Raw genomic sequence first — 23,503 nt, forward strand, 5'->3', positions numbered from 1 at the left:
TGGAAGTTTCACAGCGCAATATATTTTCACACCACAATATATTTTCACAGCTCAATATAATTTCAACGCACAAAGTTTTTCACAGCACAATATATTTTCACAGCTCAATATATTTTCAACGCACAAAATTTTTCACAGCACAAAATATTTTGCTGAGACAAAATATATATGTTGTGGTGATCATAAATATTTTGCGCTAACGTGAAATATTTTTGTGGTGATCATAAATATTTTGTGGAACCCAAATTATAATTGTTGTGGCCCTTACAAGCCACCGTATCTACTCGTTTTCATCACGCTGTCATTTTACCGAATTTACTCTGCTTCAATTTCTGACAGAGTTTCCAAAAATCTCTTATTGGGGAAAGGCCCGTTTTCGAAATCATTTCAACATCGATACTCAATTTCGAAATCTGCTGCGTTGGCTATGCACCGATATGCACCTATGTACCATAGGCTATAGCCTATCAATGAAAATTTTGACAGTTGATAGGCAGCACATGGCGGCAAATATCTGCACACATAAAATAGATAATAGAGGGACCCATAGGCTTGTAGTGGTAGGCCAACTACCCCAGGAACCTCGATTTCATGCAGAAAAAACGGCAAGATTAGAGAGATAGCCTAGAGCCCTATACTATAGTTTAGTGTACGTATATGTAGCCATTAGTGGAACCTGTTTTTTTAACATTCAATAAAATTTTTATTTACTTGGAATTTGAAAGCTCTGTAATTATTTTACTCATGGAAATAGAAGCATGGTTTCCTAATAGCCCGCACTGACTGGCTAGCATGAATGTATTGTATAACATATAGGTGCTAGAATGTAACATCTTACAAAGAAACTTCTGCCACTATTGTTGTTCTTTGTCTATGGTGGAAAGTGTGTCAGCTGCACGCACGAGGTTCATCAATGAGCACGCCAAATTTTTTATCTTCATGAGGATTTATAACAAACAAAGACAGAAAAGCTGGTTGTCTGAACGCCAAATTATAATAGATAAACAAAGAATTCAGGCTTTGGTGCACGCCGTTACACCAAAATTTGCGTCTGTGCCTGCACACTTTCTCGTTGAAAACTGCTGTGCTTTTTGTTGGATATTGAGCTCATCTTGACTTAATGTGCAGTACGATGTGTGTTGGCACTGAGCCATGTTCTTTTTTTGCCTCGGCCTAGAAAATTTGGACATTGCATGATTGGTTGAATAAGTTATCATAGAATCGGCTTTTATATCTATGAAATATTTGCTTCAAAAACCTCTATCCAACACATTCTTTTGAATGTGCACACTCTATTGAATATAATTCGATTAGCTCCTGACCTTGCCAGTTAAGTGTCTTTGAAGGTTACACCTGATTTAATGTACAGATTGTTCAGTTACAGTATTGCACCGTTGTTGCTAATGAACTTGCATTGTTCATTTAAATTTCCATAAATGACTTACGTTCATGTGTAATGAACAATTTCTTTTTTTTGATTAAATCTGAGTATACCACACAAGCATTAAAGTAGAGCTGCATTTCATGTTGAGTTGCAAGCTTGTTACATGCTTGAGAAATATTTGATGCATGCTGTGGCACACCTTACACTGCATCTTTTCATCTATCATTTTATTTTATTAACTGTTGTCAGCGATATTTTTATTAAACCCAGCTAAAAGTTAACACAAAGCCAAATATGCAATGACAAAGAGAATATATTTTTTATACTTTTACTGGACACCTGTTTTTGCAGCTCATTAAAACCACATAAGGATTGATTAATTAATTTTTAGCTTTATTTAAAAACAACTGCTGGTCCATCATGGACAAAAACTATAGAGGTAAATGCAGTATGTTCAAATCTGTTATTATGCGCTTATACTGTTTGGCATATGCACTATCCAAGGAATTTAAAATCTGTGTGGACACATTCTGTTTGTGTTAAATTGCTAGTTTGGGAGTGAGCGCTTTTGTGTTTTCTTTTCATTTTCCTACTACTTTTAATATGTTGTCATATATTTCTTCAAATGTAGGTGGCCCAAGAAGAGGATCTGGTTTTTGTACTCATAAGAGTAAATCTTTCCATGATAAACCAAGAGGTGGACGGCCTCCTTCAGGTTTAAAGGGTCGTGAAATTGGCTTGTGGTATGCGCAACGCAGTAAACACAAGAAAAAGATGATGGAAAAATCAAATGTATGCTAATCATATATTTTTATGAAAAGTGTTTAGAGCTTCCAGGAGATTATTGGTACCGATAGTAAACCTTTATTTCCCCTTTCTCACCGTTAGTAATTTCCAACAAATTTAATTGGGCAAAAAAACTTTGTGGGTGAAATCGCTTAAAGAAAATTGGTTGGCTCAATAGCTGAGTGGTTCAAGCGCTGGCCTTGCAATAAATGCGGTTTGTGTTCAATGTTCGATACCTATACTGTTGCAATTTAACAAAAATCGCTTCTGTTCAATGAACCTTATGGACAGTTCTAAATTCAGGCAATACTATATAAAATAAAACTTTTTTGACAATCGGAACTTGCACAAAAGCTAGCTTGGTAACTGGGGCTCAAACGATGAGTAATCATGCAAAGACTCACGTCAGTCCGAGGATAAATATTATCATATCATGCCAAAGTTTGGGCAGTGCAAAACCTGGTTTCCCTTAAGTCAAAAAACAGTTGTCAGTAAGTATACTGGAGAAAGAAATTTTTTTAATATGTTGTGGTTAATTATGATGGAAGTGGTGGTAATTAATATTGAAGTCAACTAAATATTAATGAAAAATGTTTTCTTCAATATACTACTATACTTACTAACATCTATTGCTTTGATTTGAGGTCATCTTGTTTTTATCTGATTTTCACCTTCAAATTTAATGCGAAAACAAGTTTGTCTTAAAATAAAGTGTGTAATATGTGCAATAGTTAATGTATCCACGGCTTCTACACACATTTTACCTCAAAACTCACACAACTGGCAAAAAAACAGGAAAATTGTTCGCTCGCCCTACCATCATTTTATATTCAAACAAACACTTGCATCATTCAAGTGTGAAGTCTTTGGCTCGCTAAGTACTGCTATAACAGTAGTGCCCAAACTTGTGTGCTATTTTTGCAAAGGCACATCATAATGATTGATTAATAAAGCAATTCTTATGTAAAATGCTAAGTTTTTACATACTTAGTAGTTTGTTTTGCGCATAAATTGTTGAATGAGTTTGACATGAAAAGCTTTAAAAATAACGGAAAGGTTTCTCTGTTTGGAAAATAAAGGAAAAATTGGTTATCAAAATAGTAAATAAGTTTGAATGATATGCGATCATTTTGAAGAAGTTTTGCAATTAACATATTGGAGAACTCTGCACAATAATGTTAACATGTTGGGTAAGGTGAGTGAAAATTTTATTTTTTTCTGCCAATGGTGTAGATTTTGAGATCAGACATGTATAGGTATATTAAGCACTTACTTTATTTCAAAACTTGCACAATTTTCCACAATGTACTTTTGCTTTAATTATCAAATTTTTTATATTTCTTGGAAAATTTGCGTTTTCAATTATTGATTTTATTCTTCAAAAATATATGCATTTCAGTGTGGAATGGTTCACATGAATCATTCTCAGCTGGATATGGCTCATGATGCACTGCAGGCTTCACATTCTTCATGTCAAGAGTATGTATGATTTTATACAAATATATGTACTGTATAGATGTATTCGTTAAATATTTTAAGTATGTATGCTTTGTTTAATTCATCAGTTTGCCTAGTTCGACACAGTTTTGTCTTTTCCGGCAGAATCGTGTACATTTTAATGTTCTCTAGTTCGAATAATTCGGCTTCATACATTTTGACATTTCGATTACTTTGGCACCTTTCTTTCATCCCTGATAAGTATTTTGTTCATCTAATTAAACATTTTATCATCAGCTATGCGTAAATATAAGCATATGTAATCTATGACGTAAGGCTCAAATGATGAACACATTTTAATTGTATGAATGTGTGAGATTTTAGTAAACGCATTTTCATTGTGTAAACGAACATGTTTTTATACCAAATACGGATGCATGAACTAATATTAATTGTGGGAATGGGTGTTCTGTACCTGAATGGCTGTGTATTATTACTTGTTTACATATTTTGGAGGTTTGCTTAAATCAGGGGTCGGCAACCTTTTGCTAGTCACGGGCCAAATGTCGAGTGTACAACTCTTTGGCGGGCCGGAATTTTCATTAATACTATAATTCACACTCACTTCAGTATATTACGCTACATTGCTGCAATCTCAATCATACCAATCACAAAAAGAGCAAAATATATGTATTCACACTTGAATAAGGTCCATTTGAAATTTTTCGGGAATGGTATTGGCGTCCACATCAAAAGGAGTACTGAATAGCCTGAATTTATTTTGTAGAGAACGAATGTCGGAAAAGCGTGAGGAAAATTCAGTAATTCAAGCTCGTGTGCATCTCTCTTTGTATCTATAACGACTAGTCTAGTCTACTAGTCTAGTCTACAGACAATCTTGTACTTAGTACGAGATACTAGTCTACCGCCTTCGCATCATTTTTATGTCTCGGGCCGGACGATTTCGCAGGCCGGGCCGTAGGTTGCCGACCCTTGGCTTAAATCATTTTCATAAACCCCTGGAGGTTTCAAATCAGCAAAATTCTACAGTATATTTGTTGGCAGTTTAAAGCTGAGAATAAATTACTTAGTCTAATAGATTGCTCTTACAAAATCCACATTGTCCCCAACTGTCATTGCAGAGTTCGATAAAAGAGCATGACAAATAAATTTTTAAAGCGAAATCTGAACTTATTGAAAGAAAGCTTTCTGATGTAAAAAAGTTGTCTTTAACTAGATTAACTTAACTTGAGAGCACAAAATGTTTGTTGTTTAGATGCTCTTACTTAATTTTTTTTATTTTGTTGCCAAGGAATGTTTTCTGTAATACAATTAATAGAATAATACATTTTGATAATAATAACACTGGTCAACACGATTTTTGTTGCAGATTGTGTTTGGGTCTTTTTTACCTAATTTGGGAGCGCTGAATCCGAATCTGGCGTTATTTTGTTTCTATCACATCACGTTTTTGAGATAATGTATAATTTATATATGTTCATTATAAAATAATACTGCAAATCAGAGACCGCCTTGAAATGTAGAGGTTGTTTTAATCAGAACTGCTGGAACGTTTAATCATGCAAAGCACGAACACAAAGCCTCGTGTTCAGTTAAAAAACATCACCAGAAATTGACCGTTGAACATTCAATGTAATGCCACAATCTTTTAGAACTCGAAAATTTTCGTTTTAATGGCTTTCGTTTGTGGGTAGTAGTGTAAATTTCTCTCTTCAAATTCCAGCAGTAATCTGCCATCATGTGGCAATCCCATCGGCCCTGGTAGCGCTCTTCCATAACTCTAATATCTTGGTGGAAGCGCTCACCTTTTTCTTCACTGACGTCCCCAAGGTTTTCAGGAAAGTAATCTAAATGATTTTTCAGAAAATGGAGCTTTATGCTCATATTGCATTTCATCTCTTGCATGCTGGACAACATTTCTTTTACGAGGTCTCGATAGTTCTCTGCCTTTCTGTTGCCAAAGAAGTTACTAACAACTAAAGAAAAAGCATTCCATGCCCTTGCTTCTAATGTGTTCATTGATGCTGCAAAATTTGGATCTCTGAGCAACTGCCTTATTTGTGGGTCGTTAAAAACTCCAGCCTTTTTTTTTCTTCACTAAGACTTGGGAAGGCTTGGCATATGTACTTAAAGCAATCTCCATTGTGATCAAGGGCTTTAACATACTGTTTCATTGCGCCAAGTTTGATGTGAAGTGGCGGCAGGATGATCTTCTTGGTATCCACTAACGGGTTATGAATGATATTTTTTTCTGCAGGTGTTAAACTGCTCCTTTCTGGCCACTTATCTTTTATCCAATGCTCATCTTTGGCTCTGCTATCCCAGTAGCAGAGAAAACAAGGGTATTTGGTGTAACCACCTTGCTGTCCTAACAGAAAGTTCATCATTTTTATGTCTACACATAATCTCCAGCCATGATCACTGTACTTCAGTGTTTCCAGCACATTCTTAATGTTTTCATACGTCTCTTTGAGTGTCACAGAATGTCCTACTGGAATCGATGCATATTTATTTCCATTGTGAAGTAACACGCACTTCAGGCTTCGTTTTGAGCTGTCAATAAACAGTCTCCACTCATCTGGTTGATATTTGGCTATTCCTAATTGCAAAAGAAGACCTTCAATATCATGGCAATAAACCAAAGATCTTTTAGAAGAAAAATAGTTCAGAAATAGCTTTTCTCGATTCCGATAAAACGTGACAGAACATCCAAGCTGGAGAAGGTTTTTTTCCTGGAGCCGTGAAGCTAGCAGTTCTGAGGCCTGTTTGGAAAGATTTAAATCACGGATTAAATCGTTCAGTTCCGACTGATTGAACAATAAGGGTTGCTCAGAAAAGGAGCTCAAGGGTTGAAAATCTAAATCTGAAACTTCTTTATCAGTTTGTGAAGAATCAGAGGATAACCTAAGCTCTTCTTCACTACTTTCGGGCAGATGAGTAAAGGTAGGCACAGATATTTCGTCACTGTGTGCAACAGGACGCAAAGCAGAGGCAAGATTTGGATATTGCAGCTTGTGCTTGTTCCTCTTGTTGTAACCTTTCACACTGACACGACAAAAGTAGCAATCATCGAGATGATTTTTTTGTTCTCGCCAGATCATTGGTATACCAAACTTTAGATGTTTGTCCTTGCCCTGAGACCAAGATCTCAAACTCTCCACGCAACTTCTGCATACTTTATGAGGGGCCCAACTTTTATCTTGGTCCCCTAACTTCACCTTAAAGTAAGCGAAATAAGACCTTTTCACAAAATCGGTAATTTCATGTCGTTGAGAAGAGACAGTGAAGCAACCACAAATGTAGCAAAAAATATTGGGGTCATTGGCGCATGTACGCTTTTTGACAGCTGACATAGTATTTAATACAATCCAAAATTACAGCTCAATAACACAAACTGACTCCATAAAGTCAATGAAAGTATACTGCGAAAATTACACCCTGTCTTTCGTTTGGTTTCAAGTTAGCAGAATTAGCACGATAAACACATTAAGCATGATAAGCAGATTAAGCATGATAAGCACGATAAGCAGTTTGGTTCTTTGGATAAGCAGACATCCTGTGTCTTTTAATGTTTCAAAACAAGCTTATATGACCACACATTTGGGTTATTTGCCAAAGCGCATAATTTTATTTTACCTTGTACGAACAATGTTATGTTTATCGTTTACAATGTTTATGTTTTACTAAAGAGCAAGGTGCTGTCATAAAAAGCATTTATAAAGCTGATTAAGTCTGCAGGGCAGATGTATAAAGATAAAGATGGTAACTAAGTAATGAACTACCGAAGAAAAATGAATGCGTCCACATATATTTTCGAAATTCGAAAAGAGGTCCGTGATTGAAAAAGATTGAGAACCATTGGATTAAAGTTAACCGAAATCTCTGTCATTCAGTTTCTTCCAGCCGAGGTTTCATCATAGGTGATTTCAATAACAATATTTGATCTGTTGCTGTTATACGCTCACCGTACCGTCGCTAATGAAAGTCAAAATTTGATCAATTTATGAAATTGGGGAAAATGCGCAGCGAAAAAACCTGACGTGATAGAGCAATTCTGAGCTCAGAATTGGATTCAGCAACCAAAACTTATCCTAAATCAGTTATCAAAGTTCATGCAATTAAAAATTGTTTTGTTTTTGTAGACCAGTGTAATCTATAACTCTCAGACAATTTATAATTTGTCTGAGAAATTTTTTATTTTCTACATAATTATATAAGTGATGCATGATATCAATACCAAGAAGAAAATATTTTCCTTTAATTGTAGATGACATTTGAAAAAGCTTAGTCCATGCGAATTTGAAATACACATCGGTTGAGTTGTAGGAGATGGTGATATTTGGATTTAAGGCTTTTTTGGGATTGAAATAATTGTTTTAAAGGGGGAGGGTTTTTAGGTTTTTTCTTTGAGTCGGTTGTGCAGCCCAGCAGTTGAGTGGCAGGCCAGCATTAAAGAAGTTTTCAATTTGACGCTCTCTGAAAGCACACGACTGTGTCTTCGCAATACACTGAAAGACATTCCTAATTGTAGGCGTGAAGATTGGCTCCACTTGGCTTCCCACCCACTTAATCAAATCTTCACCAGAAGGCTTAAGTTCATGCATAAGCATGCTTAAGTCCGTATACAATAGAAATATTGTAAAGCACTCTAGGTTCTTATGTTATAATAAATGACACTTCTTTACTGAGATCAATGAGGTTGACATAATTAATGTCTTTTATTGTCAGGCTTGCTGAGGAACATGATAGTGACATGAAAGATGCAACGTCATCAACCGCTTCAACAAGAGATTATGTGCGAAAAATTATTCTTTGCCTAGCATATTGTAGATTAGGTTAATTGTAACTTTTGCTGTGTTCAATACCTTGCTATTGCTATTTAAGTAATTGTGATAAAGATAACCTATACCATATATCATCGATCTTCTGCATACAATATACAGAAATATTACTGTTAATGATAAACTGGGAACTAAACGTTGATTTTAATTAACAAAAAGTCGGATGCAGTTATGCAATGAACCCTATTTAATCAAACGAAGTTTTATTGGACTACCCACCTGGTCGGACCTATCAACATCCATTTTTCTGTTCAAATTTACTCTACTATCATCATTTTCATCCTTCCTTTATTGTTATGGTATTTTGCTGTTCATGTACGTGTTTTTTTTCTATAGTTTGAATTAAGCGAGATAAAATCAAGAAATAAGTATGCTGCTACACCAAATACTGTACTGTATTATCATTTGTTTTGATTGCTAATGGTATGTTGGCTTTGTGTATAGTCTGAATTGCAAATGTTTAAACTTCATCCAAAAAACAATGAAAATGAGTAATGAAAATTTATATCATTTCCTGCTTAGCCGGACCAATGTGCCCACCCTCTTATGTGTTCTGGTTCAGTGGGGGTCCACTATATATTTGCTCTAGAAATTTTTTTGCTCAACATTTGTCAAATTCTGTCAAATCGTCTCGCAGCTGTTCAACAAAGAACCAGATTTTTTGCATTTATTGTAGTTTTTAGTCAATATACATTACCAGAAGCAATTATCATGGAAATACCATATCTCAACGCAATAATTTTACTAAATGGACTGCCATTATTCAATTTGTTTATTTCTTTAACCTTTTTTGCAACAAGTACAGTAGTACAGGATAAACTAAACAAAAATGTTTGGTAAACGAAAATAAATGTTTGATAAACAAAATTCAAAAGTATTTCATTGTGGCGAAACACCACATCTTTCCTTTATGAAGTAATAGGAAGTAGATTGTAGTTGTATAGTTCAACATTTTTACGTAATTCAGTTCTGCAATTAAATATTGATTATTTTAAGAATTGATTAGAATCAATCTCAGTATCGACTTTAACATCCTTATTCTTGAGGTTGTTAATTATTCAGATGCCAGATTACCAATATATGTATTTTATTATCAATAGATTATTTGCAAAGTAACATAATATTATTTTTAAAGGAAAGCTTCATACCTTTGAAAGAGGATCCTGATTCTGTAGACCATAAACAATCGATAAACGACAATATCAAATGTCTTGAATTCAATCGTAAACTTGTTCAGGAAGCTTTAAAAGAAAAGTCTGCTTCATACTATCAAATTTTAGAATTTCGTAAAAAACTACCAGCTTTTGCTATGAAAAAGGTTTGTGCACTACAGTATAGCATGAATAATGTAATAGAATGGTTGTATCTGGTTAAGAATGCATAATGGTATCATATTTACTGCGTGATTAATTACATTCAACGAAAACGGTTCGTTAGACCTTTTTAGTTCCTTTTTAATTTAACCCTTTGCGGTCGTATAAACATTTCCCTAACTGCGCTGGTTAGTCTTTTTTAAAATCACTCAATTTTGCATATTCATATTCATATTATTCATATGCATATTATTTGCATATTGCATATGTTGGGGTTGTAACATTTCCATAACACCCTCTCCTTGAATCCAATTGTGCTTTCATCCTCAGAAATGTGTTCATCTGGCCCAAAATATTCACTATGTTCATTCGCCGGATTTTCACAATTGGCAAATAACGGTCGCCTTACGAGTGGGCCAAGTGCGATGTTAATAAAAGACAACCTATACTCGCCTTACGACTGAAACGGCCATTTTGTAAAGGCTAGCTATACTCGTCCATTGACCACAAAGGGTTAAAGTTATTTTAAAAGTCTCCCTTTAAATTGTTTTGTTGCAATGCCATACTAAACTACTGTTTTAAATTTTTAATTTATATTCAAACTTAAAAACTTTGCACTTACAAACAAAGGAAATACTTGATGCTATAACTTCTCATCAAGTGTTGGTTATTACTGGTGAAACTGGATGTGGTAAGACAACTCAGGTATGCATCAGAGTAATTGTTTTTACCAGTGTTATTTCTTGTAATCCTTTCGTGAAAATGTATTTAAACAATGCTCCGTTACAGATTCCACAATTTATCTTGGATGAAGCAATTGAATCTGGATTGGGGTCTTCTTGCAAAATAGTTTGTACTCAGCCCCGCAGAATATCTGCAATATCAGTAAATTCTTTTTTAAATATTAGCAAAGCTTGAAATCCATCTTAAAATTAAAATCAATCAATTAATTATTTATATTGTTTTCTAAGCTTTCAACACAATTGGAATGTCAAACTTAACTCTAATAATTTAGTGGTATAGTAATAATAAACATTTGTTAATTTTTTCAAGTTTTACTACTGCCTAACAGTGTAATCATATTTTTACTCTTTGAGTAGATTAAGTTTTTATAAAATGTTTGTAATTTGAAATATAAAAAGCCTGTGAAGCAATGTTAAGTTAACTATATATGTTTCTAAGGTTGCAGAGCGTGTTGCAAAAGAGAGAGATGAATGCTGTGGAGAAAATAAAAGTTGTGGATATCAAATACGATTGCAATCAAGATTGCCACGAGCAAAGGCTTCAATACTTTATTGCACAACAGGAATTTTGATTCAAGTATGATATCTACCTTTAACTAACTTATTACATATGGTAATAAAATTGACTTAAACTTTCAAAGACAGCATTACTATAACTACCACAATATCAGTAATAAATACTGGATGTCTAGTTTGACCAATGCTGTGATCATTTATTAAACTTTTTTACTGTTTGCTGTTATGATAGGGAGTTTTTTGTTGGGATGTGATAATATTTCTTTGATTAATTATTGATCTGAGGATAGATTTTTACGGTGAATACTTTTATGGTTCTAGTGGTTGCAGTCAGACCATTTTCTTTCCAATATCAGTCATGTGATTTTAGATGAAATTCATGAACGAAATCTTCAATCTGACTTTCTGATTGCAATTATCAGGAGCATTATTAAAAAAAGGTACGTGTGAGGCTATTACTAAACAGAATTGATGGTAGGAAATGATTTTATGAAATATTGAGAAATTTTTGTTTTTAAAAGTATCTATAAGTATCGTACTTTTGCTTTCGCACTTGTGAGATGTATGTAGTCGTTTATGCATGAATATAAAAAAATTTATTTAAAGAACAGCTAAAGAGTAATAAGAGGAGCCCCTGACTAAGGAGGTTTTAGTTCCTATAGAATAATTCAAAAAGCAACTGTGCTATAAATGGCTTGGCTCCTTTTACTTTTCACATGTCCCAGCTCCACTACACATTTATTTCCAGGAATGACCTGAAAGTGATACTTATGAGTGCAACTCTCAATGCAGATGTATTTTCGCAGTATTTTGGTAATTGTCCAAAAATACACATTCCAGGTTTTACTTTTCATGTCACAGAATACTACTTGGAAGATGTTGTGAAAATGTTAAGGTAGGTTTTCTTAGTACTTCTTCATTATCCTAGTTGTAAGTTGAACCATGAGTGTTACTCATAACAGACAAGGAAAACTATTTTGACATTAAATATGTTTCTCATTTTGAAAGATTTTTGCTTGCACCTTTGTGCTTATGTTGGCCGAACTGAACATAAGAACGTACACAAGTAGATTAACTGACTAGTTAGATTATAAAATTGCAATGTTTATAATGATAACTTAGGTAGAGGGAAAGTTGGCTTTAACTATGACGCAGTAGATAATATGAAAACTAATGCAGAAAGACTCATAATACATTAATGTTTTTGCATTAGTAAGACTGCACACCACTTTGAAATGATTTTGATAGAACACACGCAATTGGATAAAACAGCCCTACACATTCACAAAGAAAGCATTGCAAAGTGTATAATTAATCAATCCAATTACATTGTTCGGACTAATGCCTTACCCATATTTTGTCGCCACTCATTGTATAGCATTAATCCTATTATATTGTTATATTAATTTCTCACCTACTCCCAGTTACTGTTTAAAGTCTAAACAGGAAACTGTTCTCTTTTCCACATCTGTATATTGTGTATATATAGTTGTTTAATGTTTACTTATACCAGGGATGTCCAACCTGCGGCCCGCCTGAGATTTTTGTGCGGCCCGCTAGTCATTTTCACTCCAAAATTATGTACTTTATGTACCCATTTTTGTTGAAATTTAATAGGTTTTGCGGCCCATTCAATTATTTCAAGTGATAATGCGGCCCACTATAATAAAAGGTCGGACATCCCTGACTTATACCATTACTCTCGAAAACGGCTATGTTCGTTCAAAATTGGTTAGTGATTTTCTGGAAAATAAATGTTTATAATATATTACTTTTTATAGTGGACACTAAATCTAAATACTTACTACAGTACCGGTATGTTAAACTCACCGTTTTTCTACTTAAAAATGCATATCGGAACATTAAAATATATCCAGACAAGCATATTTGTAATACAATGTAGAATGCTATATGTGTCTTTCAAACATGAAATCACTTTTACCTTCCACTGCTCCAATTGTCTGCTTATTTTGATATTCATAGTGTTGTATCACAAGAACTATTTTAGCTGCCTTGCACTCATACCTCAGCTCTCTGAAATATTTTTAACAATACAATGTTCGTGGCGAGTATGATAATTGAATACATAGAAATTGTGCATTTCAAAAATGAATATTTTTACAGTTATCAACCTTCTAAGCGTGCATTTGATACTTTTCATGGACTTAAGTCGAAAAGATATTGGAAGACTAAGTTTTCTGCTACCCTGGAGGCTAGAGAATCTTATCATTTGCGGCTTCAGGACTATGAAAAAGAACTGCGAAGAGTGTAAGCATTCTTTAGTTACATGACAAATAAAACATGACAAATTAAGTTTTTGCCTGCAATAATATGACATATAGAAAACATAGAAGTGGTTAGCTTTTCTTCGCATCCGATACTAAGCCATAACAGCAGTTGATTATTACTATTACTAGTTAATAATGACAGGCTAATCATTGAATAGTAAACAAACTTCATGGAAAAATTTCATATTTTTATGTCAAAAATTTTGCATTTGTGTTGATTGTACATGAGAATCATAACCTGCATATGAAAAGATATTACTTTATGCTTTTGGTATTGTAACAGTAACATAGTTACTATTAATACCGTATTAACATACTTTTTAGTGCACGTCAATACAAATTTCCCTTGGCTTAGCTCTGTTTATGCCAACTCAACCTGTCAGTTTTAAATTAATGTTGTTGTGTTATTCTATGATGCAGACATTCAGTTGAAACAAGTCGAAACATATGTTGTGTGGATGCATATCTGCAGAAGAATTTGGATTATGATTTAGTGATCGAAACTATTAAAAGTATTATTCTGCATCCTTCTGTTGAAAATACTGCAGGAGGAATTCTAATCTTTGTTCCAGGATGGGAAGACATCAAGTCATTGAATAATCTTTTAGCAAAAAACAAATTCTTTCATTCAGGTTACTTTTTTTCCATCTTACAAATCAATTAAACATTAATCTTTTTTATTACTGAAAGGATATCTTTCAGTTCAGTGCTTTACATATCAGGTTGAGGCTATGTCAATCCATAAAGACATCAATTCTATTTTCAATCATGGTGTCTGAAATATCATTATTCAGTGTATACGCCTTCTTAGTTCCATATCTTATTATGTATCAGCAGGAGAGAGTCTTATAGCTTTTGACAACTTAGACTTTGCACTTTTTATAAGTGTGGGATTTCCCTGCCACTTCCAAATAGTTTTTGATCCAAAACTGGAGTCTTGTACACCAATAACAATCCTTATGGCTTTCACAGTGTTGCAAATCATAACACAATTTACACCATCCATTGCAAGTTCTCAAAAGTCTTCTTTGTTGTTACTCTGTACAACAAAAGGCCTTCAGTCCCTTAAGGCACTATTTCAGGGAACTTGTCTTGGATGGCATAGATTATGTTATACTTTGTAGCAAAATCACAACTTGCAAATTTTAACCTTGAACCAGTTACCAGTTATACCCCAGCGGGTAATAAAAACTTGAGCTGAAAAAAGTTTTACCGAACTGTGTTTTTTGGATTTGGTCCAAAAATGAATTTTTGGAAAAAGCAACCGAATTATTTTAATCGTGTCGTGCGATCTAGTATTGCAAGTATATTTATCATTAAAGTACATCAAACAGTGCATATACACAATGGATTATTTAATTAAGGAAATATCATTGGTGATCTAACTTATACTTAAAAATACCATGTTTGCCACCAGGCATAATTTAAACAGCAAAAGGCACTCAGCTTGTGTTTGAATTGTTTAATGAAGCAACGTTTTGGAAACCCTTGCGGGTGATCTTTGTCAGGGCAGATTAAAAGAATATTTTTGAAAACTACAAACATATAAAATTACCTAGATACCAGCAATAACTAAGAAATGCTTACGGTGTATGGTACGCAACTTGTAACTTGCGACAGAAAGGTAATTAATAACATGCTTAGATTTCCTGTTATGTGCACTAACAATCTTATCCGCTGTTGTTATACCTTTCCTGCACTCAAGGAATTGTTGAAAACGGTTTTAGAAGTGTCGTAAATATGCGGTTTTTGGTCGTTGGAAATAAATTCAGCCGAAAACAAAAATATGGGCAACTTTTTCCAATTCAGCCGAATTATATTGGCCTGCTGATATTTTGGTGCACTTCTAACAAAAATCACTCGGCTAACAGCAAGCTGCAGAAGGAAAATAACTTACGGACAAAAATGCAAAGCTTGTTGGTAAATTGTCAAAACGTGATAGACGAAGCATATCTCTGACTGATATCTGATAAAATATAGGACTTGCAGATACTATATTTCAAGAAGACCTAGAAACATGTAGCCAAGACATACGTTCAAGAAATATCACATTCCTTTCAGTTGGGCCGGCCCAAGTGAATGCCAGGTCCAATGCAAAAGCTAATGCTTGATAGCAGGGGCCCTTGCGGATTCTAAATAAATTGATTTGATAATAGCATAAACCAAATTAAGCAGTCTCCAGCAAAGAGAGCTTTGTGATATTTTCTCACCAAAACCTTCTATTTCAGAAAAAAATTGAAAAACAAAACTGAAATTTGTTCAAAATAAAAGCTAAATTGTTATTTTTGTCTTGCATTACATCGGATGCAGCCCCATCACCTGCATCAGCCTAAGGCCTTAAATTATATATAGGCAATACATGCACAGTGCACTCTGTGATGAAGCTTTCTTTTTTGGAAATGTGTTGCAAGCTCATTGATTTATAAAAACTAATTTAGATTTTTGTTATTGCAGATCGGTACTTAATTATTCCTCTACATTCCATGATGCCAACAGTGAATCAGCAACAAGTATTTGACAGACCACCACATGGAGTTACTAAAATAATCATTGCCACAAATATTGCAGAAACTAGGTAAGTGTTTATCGTGTATTTTAATTAGTTTGTGAAATAGGATTTCTGAGCATTCTATACTTCTATTAACACATTAAGTTTTATGTAATTGCATAGAGTTCATGATACAGGCATTATTTTACTCATATGTTTACAAATAATCGATATTTTGTGAAATTTTCAAATTTAGTATTACAATTGATGATATCCTTTATGTGATTGACTGTGGTAAAATAAAGTTGAGGAAGTTTGAACATGGAAAAAACATTTGCACATTACAAGCGGACTGGATAACAAAAGCAAATGCACAACAGAGAAAGGGGCGTGCAGGAAGGTTTGTTATTGTTACAATTCGTTGAACAAATTTTTTAAAACAAAGTTTTTCAACAGATGTTCAAGTCAAGGTAACTTATATAAGGCTTGAATATTGAATCTCTTTTTATGATTGGCAATTTTTCAAGTAATGAGTTGTAAGAAATATTTTGAAGATACCTTTTTGTTGATTTCAGCATTAGATAGATAAAAGATATTAAATTACTGTTGGAGATAGGAGAAGAGAGTTGTTTGCTGGCTTTGCCAACTAAATCTAGTTACTAAATTTACTAGGCATCTACCAGATATAGCCCAGTTTAGAAAGCACACTCAACCAAGTGCACTTCAGCCAGTCTGTGTTATTATTTAATCACAACCATAGTGGCTATTTCAACAATACACTCTTCATCTTTTGGAAGAGGATAAGAGAGCTATGATATAGTCCTAAATAAAAAGATATAAGTTCTACTGCACGAACTTGGTCATAAATAAATGCTGGACTAAACTGCCAGGCATAATTTTTGCCTTCAAGCAAAACTTTTCATCTAAACTTGATCTTTTTTGCTTTTTAGTTTTCAGAGTTTGTCATAATAAGTAAACCTAACAACACAAATTAAAAAAAAATTGTATTCTATGGTAAACTATTTTTAAAAAGTGGGAAAACTTTGGCAGGGCAATCAAAGGACATAAAAAGCACGCTGGAATTTCCAAACTTCTGTCCAAGGTTGTGCCTCCGACTGCCTTTCTGTGGAAATTCTAGTTGTTGTTTACATTTTCTATAAACATGCAATATAAAACTTGTTTATAACAGAACTACGATTTTTGCCATCAAAAGGCTTGGGTTTGAATTTGGTATCCCAATTTTGATGCTGGATGTTACAGACAGAAATATTTTGAGAAGCTGCATTTTAGCATCAAGTTATGGAGCTGAATTGTTACCTCATTTTATTGGTCTTATTTGAATAAAAATATTTGCAAATTTTTATAGATTTTTACCTTCTAAACTCAAAATTATTGTAGTTATTATAGTTAATATTGAAAACATTTTTGTGTTCCTAAATCATATTTATGACTTTCTCACTTTCTGTATAAACTTAGTCCATTATTCCAATAATCTGTTCGAACATATAGTTTGAAAATTTCGTTTACCAAAAGAAATTTGTCTGGACTGTTGAATGATTTATGTCTGTATGTTTTCATTTTTATCTTTTTAAGCTATTGTGCTATGTTTTCGTTGTATTTTGCCCGATAGAACAGGTTACATCTGCCTTTAAAAGTGTATTTTTTCAGGGTACAAGAAGGATTCTGTTTTCACCTCTTCACGAAGTTGCAAGCTCGTAGCATGGATGATTATATAATCCCTGAAATTCTCAGAACACCACTTGATCAACTTTCATTGCAAATAAAGGTTTGCTATATGTTAAAAAAGTATGGTGCATAAGAAATGTTACTCATCAGGTATTTGATATGATGGAAAATGCTTCATCTTTTGCATTTCCTTTAGTTGTTAAACCTTGGCGGCGTTAAAGATTTTCTTTCTCACATACTGGAAACCCCAGAAGAAGAATCTGTTGACTTGTCCATAAAAAAGCTGAAACAACTGAATGCATTCGACGAACAAGAAAATCTGACTGCGCTGGGAAGGCACTTAGCTAAGTTACCCGTTGAACCTCAGATAGGTATGTGAAGTTAGTTGCCGGTTCGCTGGTTGCTTATTCATTTACTTATTCAAAACACGAATTTGATTATCTGTCATTAGGTTTTATATTCAGTTAGTTGTTTGCAGATGAAGTTGGTTACACGCTACATAGTTACTCATTTATTTATTCTTAAATAAAGATACTCAACGATATTGAGTAAGTAGCTAGATAAGTAGCCAGGGAACCAGCTTTATGCCGATATTTAACACATAACTTGCATTTCGCACTGGGAAACCTTAATGCTTAAAGTAAGGTACAAGTCCAAAAACAAGTTGGCCTTAATTCAAAAAGTAGTTGTCAGTAAATATACTGGAGAAAGAATTTGTACTAATATGTAATGGTTAAGTAATTATTCCCTTAAATTCATCACTTAATTATGACGTAGACTCCAGCTCTTATTACGTCACTATAAAATAAACAATAGAAGTTACTCAGGTATTCGAATCGAGCATGAATAGAATGTTTTGTGTGGCCGACAAGGGATAGGTATAATTGAAGCATAACAAGTGTATAACAATAATATTTTTTGTTAAATATGCCTAAACTAGCTTACTGTAGGTGTATGTTATAGATTATAGAATAATAGATGGTAAGCTACCGGATTAGTCTTGGCTGTTAGCGCTAGACTGATCCGGTAACGATAACTGCCGTAAAAACAAGACTGCTTGATCAATTGATGTAATGGCATCTGTGACATTTCTATGATGAAAACAAACACTACATGCTGCTAGCCACTTACCTATGGTTCATAGAGACGTATTCTATCTAAAACACGTTAGCTAGTCTACTACTATGACCAGGGTTGCCTTCGGACTCAAAGATAAGGACGACTAGGAAACTAAAGAAAAATTCTACCTTAAACAGTGCGCAACAGGAGAAGACAATCAAAGTTCCAAAACAAAAACGAGACACTATTTGCAGGTTCCTAATTTTGGTCTCTCTTTGGTACGAAATGGTATAATAAAGGTGTCGAAGCCCCAAAAAGTAAGGTCCCTGACTATTACCACACCTAATTCAAACCCCAGTTATCAAGCATATTGATTTTTTATTGTTATTTTATAATGACCGCCATCTCCGTCATAAAAAAGTCCATATTTGCGATATATAGACTATCTGCCTAACCACTATACATATTATAAAAGTTCTTTCTCCAGTATACTTACTATAGCAGCGACTCTTTGATTTAAGGCCAACTTGTTTTTCAACTTGCCTCACTTTAAAGCGATCATTTATTCTGCTATGTGACAATTTTTTTAAAACAGCCCAATTCTAATTCGACTTTTAATAGGTAAAATGCTGTTATTTGGAGCAATTTTTTCCTGCTTGGATCCCATTCTTACCATAGCTGCAAGTTTAAGCTTCAAAGATCCTTTTGTCATACCGTTGGTAAATATTGGCTGGAAACTTACTTCCCTTTTCTTTAAAACACTCGAATCTTTGCGACTCTTCACATTGTAATACAAGGCAATCTAGGACATGCTCAGAATATTATTTTCACTGTCACTCGGACCAAACTCTCAACACCTTGCCCAATACATTCTATAAAGAACGGGTATCGTCGCTGTTAATGTTGAATGAGCCGAAGAGTCTAGTGAATTCGCATATCTGACATGGTACGATATCATAACCTTTATCGTCGGACTGCGGAAAGTCTTTGAATTACTTCAACTCAGCGATAATTTCTGATCACTCGAGCTCCGGTTTCCGAGCTAGAATTTGCGCAAGTGCCGATAGACACAAACGTATTTTATTGTTTTCTGACTTTTTATATTGTACTGCCCAAATTTGGAACTGTTCATCTGGTCCATTGAACAGGAGCGATCGTTGTTAATTCCTTGCCTAAGGATAGTACAACAATTCAATGAGTACTCACATTGAACAATTTCAACGTAGCGTTATTCTTCCATGGTTTAATTTAATATATAGCTCTAACCTGCTAAATTAAAAACTGAAAAAGGACTGACTCTCAACACCTTAGATACTTGCTACCTTTTAGCGTATTTCTGGACAGGGCTTATTCTTGAGAATCGATTTGTTGACTGGATTATTTTGAAAACATTTTTAAGGGTAAAGAAAAAGAAGCTGATAAACAGCGAAAAATTTTGGCCCAACATTCAAATAGCGACCATATCATGTTTGTTAATGTGTACAACGGTTGGAAAGATGCTGCTGCGCACGGTCGTTCAACAGAAAAGGACTACTGTTGGGATAATTTTTTGTCCTTGTCGGTACTCAAGGTGAGACCCAATCTTTTTAGCAAAAGTACATTTTCTTAAGTTTTTTGCCAGGGTACTTCTGGTGTAGTGTATAGTGTGATCCTCGTTGCTTTAATTTGCCATGGTACAGCTTAGAAAATGGAAATGCTGGAATCAATTTATTTATTTTTAAAAGCACTAAATGACAAAAAGCGGTGTAGTTACGAATGTCAAATATTTTTATCCGATCACACTAACTGTTAACGACAGATGATAAAGGACATGCGTGTTCAGTTTGCGGAATATTTGCACCAATCCGGTTTTATCAGCTTAGCTGATCCAGCTATGCCCGAAGCCAATCGAAATTCGTTTGACAAGAAGGTACCGAATTCTACAGTATGCATAACACGACGTTGTATTTTTAGTTGAATTTCCCTGTGGTTTTCTTCCCATACGATATATTGGGTATGCCTGTTTAAACTGTTCAACCTGTTCAACTAAAAAACTTCGTTTTTCTAGCTCATTACAGCAGTGGTTTGTTCAGGGCTATACCCGAATATTGCAAAAATGTTGAAGTGGAAGCCGCATATAAAGCCCAAATTAAATACACTAACAGAGCGTAAAGTGTCTTTTCACCCAAAATCGGTGAATTGTGACAAACCGTCCTGTGAATTTTCAAATAACTGGTTGTGTTATTACGAAAAGATGAAAACTGCAGATGTGAGTAAAATAGCATTTTTCCACTAACGACGTAGTCGATGTAAATGTTTCTGTTTTTTTGTCAAATTTGTATATGTTTATTTGGATGTGCCTTTGGATTACACTTATTTTCATGATATGGAAAAGATTACTAAAATAACTCTGCGTAAATTGTGCAGTTGTTGAACACACCTTAGTAATCGTAAACATGACAAGTTCCTTGTTTGCGTTTCATGTATAAACAACGCTCGCGATGTTTTAGTCATCAGGTTTTATTATTTCTAACATAGGTTAAACAAGTCATATACTTTTCGTTTGACTTATAGCAATCTTTCATGCTGCCTTGTTTGCAGTTGTACTGGTAAATATGAAGTAAAAAATTTGTTGTTGGTTTTCAAATACCACCGCTCGGTAACTGTCCAACTAGCGATGCAAATAATAATTGAAACAAAACTTTGTGTTTGTATCAAATAGATTTGCTTTGATTTTGTTCCCTGGTAGTCTAAATTTATTACCTCATATACTCTTCAGGTTTATATTTACGATTCAAGTGAAATCAGCTGCTTTCCCTTGCTATTTTTCGGTGGAGATATTTGCACATTTGTTGATGATGATAAGACTGATATGATCTCTGTAGATGGTTGGATAAAATTTAAAGCCCAGCCTAAAATTGCAAACACCGTTCGGGTAATAGGACAAAACGTTTGACGTGCAAAAAGTTTTACTTGCAAAAAGTCTTCTGTATAACTTCAGTCGTAACTAATAGTTATATATATATTAATTTTTTGAAGGACCTCCGCCAAGAGCTGGACAAAATCTTGGAAAGAACGATTAAGGATCCACAGTCTGCATTTCAAACAGGCGAACTGTCGGTTATAAATGCTATTTCTCACCTCATATCTCGTGAATGACACGCTATATCAATGAACAAGCGTTTTGCTGTATGCATCTTTATTTACCTCGCATTAAAGCAAATGCTGATTAGAAGCACTAAAGCAGTGTCACGATTTGGCATTTGAGGACTGGCAAGACTTTCACTTTGTTGCAAATAGCAACAGGTAGTATCAGCTGGACTGAAGTCTTCAACTTACATTTATTGCTCACAGCGATTTACGACTGAGCAAAGTTTTTTTGCTATCTTATTGGCTAAATTATCATCAAGGGCTTCAAGTACGCGGAATAAGGCATCGCCAATTAAAATACTATGCTTTTGTCGGGTAAATCCCATTCGCAGGAAAATCAGTCCTGAACGCAGCGACCTTGTTAAAGGAACTGGGAGTGTAACCACCTAATATAAGTAAAACGCATTCCGTAAATTTAATTTTGACATAAATATTAGGGTTCTTGTAAGAAGCTAATTGTATCAGAAAATTGCTTTATGTTTTAGGCTACATACTGTTTTTCCAGTTTTGCATAAGCGCTTAAGTGCCAAAATTATGCTATCATCAGATTTCCCGCTTGTTATTAGAAATACTACATCTTTTTCAGTTAATCTGTTTTCTTTCACCATTAAAACTTCTGCAGCGTGATCCAATGCCTTTCCTGTGTAATCGCCCTGCGAAAAGTAGAGCTTTATACGGAAAACTCAGGACCAAATAATTAGAGTTGTTATTTCTATAAACGAAACAACAAAAGTTTAGCTACCACATCTCGAAGTTGCTTATAGTTTCACAAGAGCTTAATGTAGGCTACAAGTCACCTGAATGAAACAATTCATGATCGTAGTTGTTTCAGAAAAAAGCTTTTTTCATTGTACTCTGTTAACAAAACGTAATAAGAAAGGATATTGTAGGATTAAAAATATTCTGGTTTCGTATATTACTCTTTTCGTTATTAATAGGGCCTAATTACTTCGTGCTTTGTGTAAATTGTAGAAGTATAACGAAAAGTGGCAAAAAATGATAGCATTCTTTCCCACTGTAAACTTTCTAAAAGTGTGCATTATTTTTGTCAGACCAAAAACCACTCGACGATCAACATTGCATTTGCGCCATATGCTTACTTAAGCAGAGACACAACAAAGTTAGTTATCTTTAACCAAGTTTCCTTGGAAGTCGATGAATCCAAAAAAACAAGCCCCTAAAATAAAACAGTTCATGTAAGAGAAAATTTCAATCACGAAAGCATTATTAAAACAATTTTAAACCATAAGCTACACTCCGGATCTTAAAAATAATAGTCTGTATATAGGCCTAGACTATAACGTGTGATATAAAATTGTATTACAAACTTTATACTAAAGTTATTGATTGTTTCTATTTAAATTTCCTAGTTTAATTAAAAAAATTATACTACAAAAACGTGCATAGACCTTACGTGTACAGCAAGGTTTCAAAGCATCTCATTTAGCGTTCGCGTTGCAAGTAGGCCTACTAATTTTTGAACTCGATGGATAATACCGATATCCTTGCAGAGGAATCGCACTGAAACGTGAACCCACCCAATTACCTTTAGTGCACTCGATTGTTCCATTATTAAGTTTTTCCAAAGGTTTGCACTTTGCCTGATTTTGTGCCTTCCACTCTTTTGATACGGGTCTTTGCCTACCGCTATAAACATAGCAATTAATAAAGTCATCTTTAGACCTTAGCTTCCACTAATAGGAAAAACGTACTGATCTATTACGTTGTAATTTCGGAGTAACTCTAGTGAGTCTAGTCCATACATCGGCTGTTGGTGACAATTCAATGCATTTAACGGTAGATATTTTTTCG

At 34.2% G+C, this 23,503-nt stretch overlaps 1 protein-coding gene and 1 long non-coding RNA gene across 3 annotated transcripts; one reads left to right on the top strand and one right to left on the bottom strand.

Annotated features, from left to right (window-relative positions):
- The first annotated feature begins 1,733 nt into the window (after positions 1 to 1,733).
- Positions 1,734 to 22,264, top strand: LOC143457801 (ATP-dependent DNA/RNA helicase DHX36-like). Its single transcript, XM_076955267.1, has 22 exons — positions 1,734 to 1,823; positions 2,016 to 2,176; positions 3,570 to 3,649; positions 8,357 to 8,423; positions 9,605 to 9,787; positions 10,413 to 10,487; positions 10,572 to 10,667; positions 10,965 to 11,102; positions 11,363 to 11,481; positions 11,790 to 11,936; positions 13,166 to 13,309; positions 13,750 to 13,961; positions 15,784 to 15,904; positions 16,074 to 16,217; positions 17,486 to 17,603; positions 17,700 to 17,874; positions 19,184 to 19,281; positions 19,962 to 20,132; positions 20,361 to 20,471; positions 20,610 to 20,810; positions 21,321 to 21,476; positions 21,581 to 22,264. Exons 1-22 carry the CDS (start codon positions 1,805 to 1,807, stop codon positions 21,698 to 21,700), a joined length of 2,856 nt encoding a protein of 951 aa, XP_076811382.1. The 5' UTR covers positions 1,734 to 1,804; the 3' UTR covers positions 21,701 to 22,264.
- LOC143457817 (uncharacterized) lies at positions 9,138 to 13,191 on the bottom strand. Of its 2 annotated transcripts, XR_013117502.1 has the most exons (4): positions 13,174 to 13,191; positions 10,405 to 10,656; positions 9,618 to 9,710; positions 9,138 to 9,438 (listed from the first exon to the last, which is right to left on the bottom strand). It is a non-coding gene; the product is annotated as an uncharacterized LOC143457817 (long non-coding RNA). The 2 variants fall into 2 exon arrangements; XR_013117496.1 differs by lacking the exon at positions 13,174 to 13,191 and having other exon boundaries at positions 10,405 to 10,971.
- Positions 22,265 to 23,503: the final 1,239 nt, after the last annotated feature.

Source organism: Clavelina lepadiformis, chromosome 1 (assembly GCF_947623445.1).
Source record: "Clavelina lepadiformis chromosome 1, kaClaLepa1.1, whole genome shotgun sequence".
Classification (NCBI taxonomy): domain Eukaryota; kingdom Metazoa; phylum Chordata; class Ascidiacea; order Aplousobranchia; family Clavelinidae; genus Clavelina; species Clavelina lepadiformis.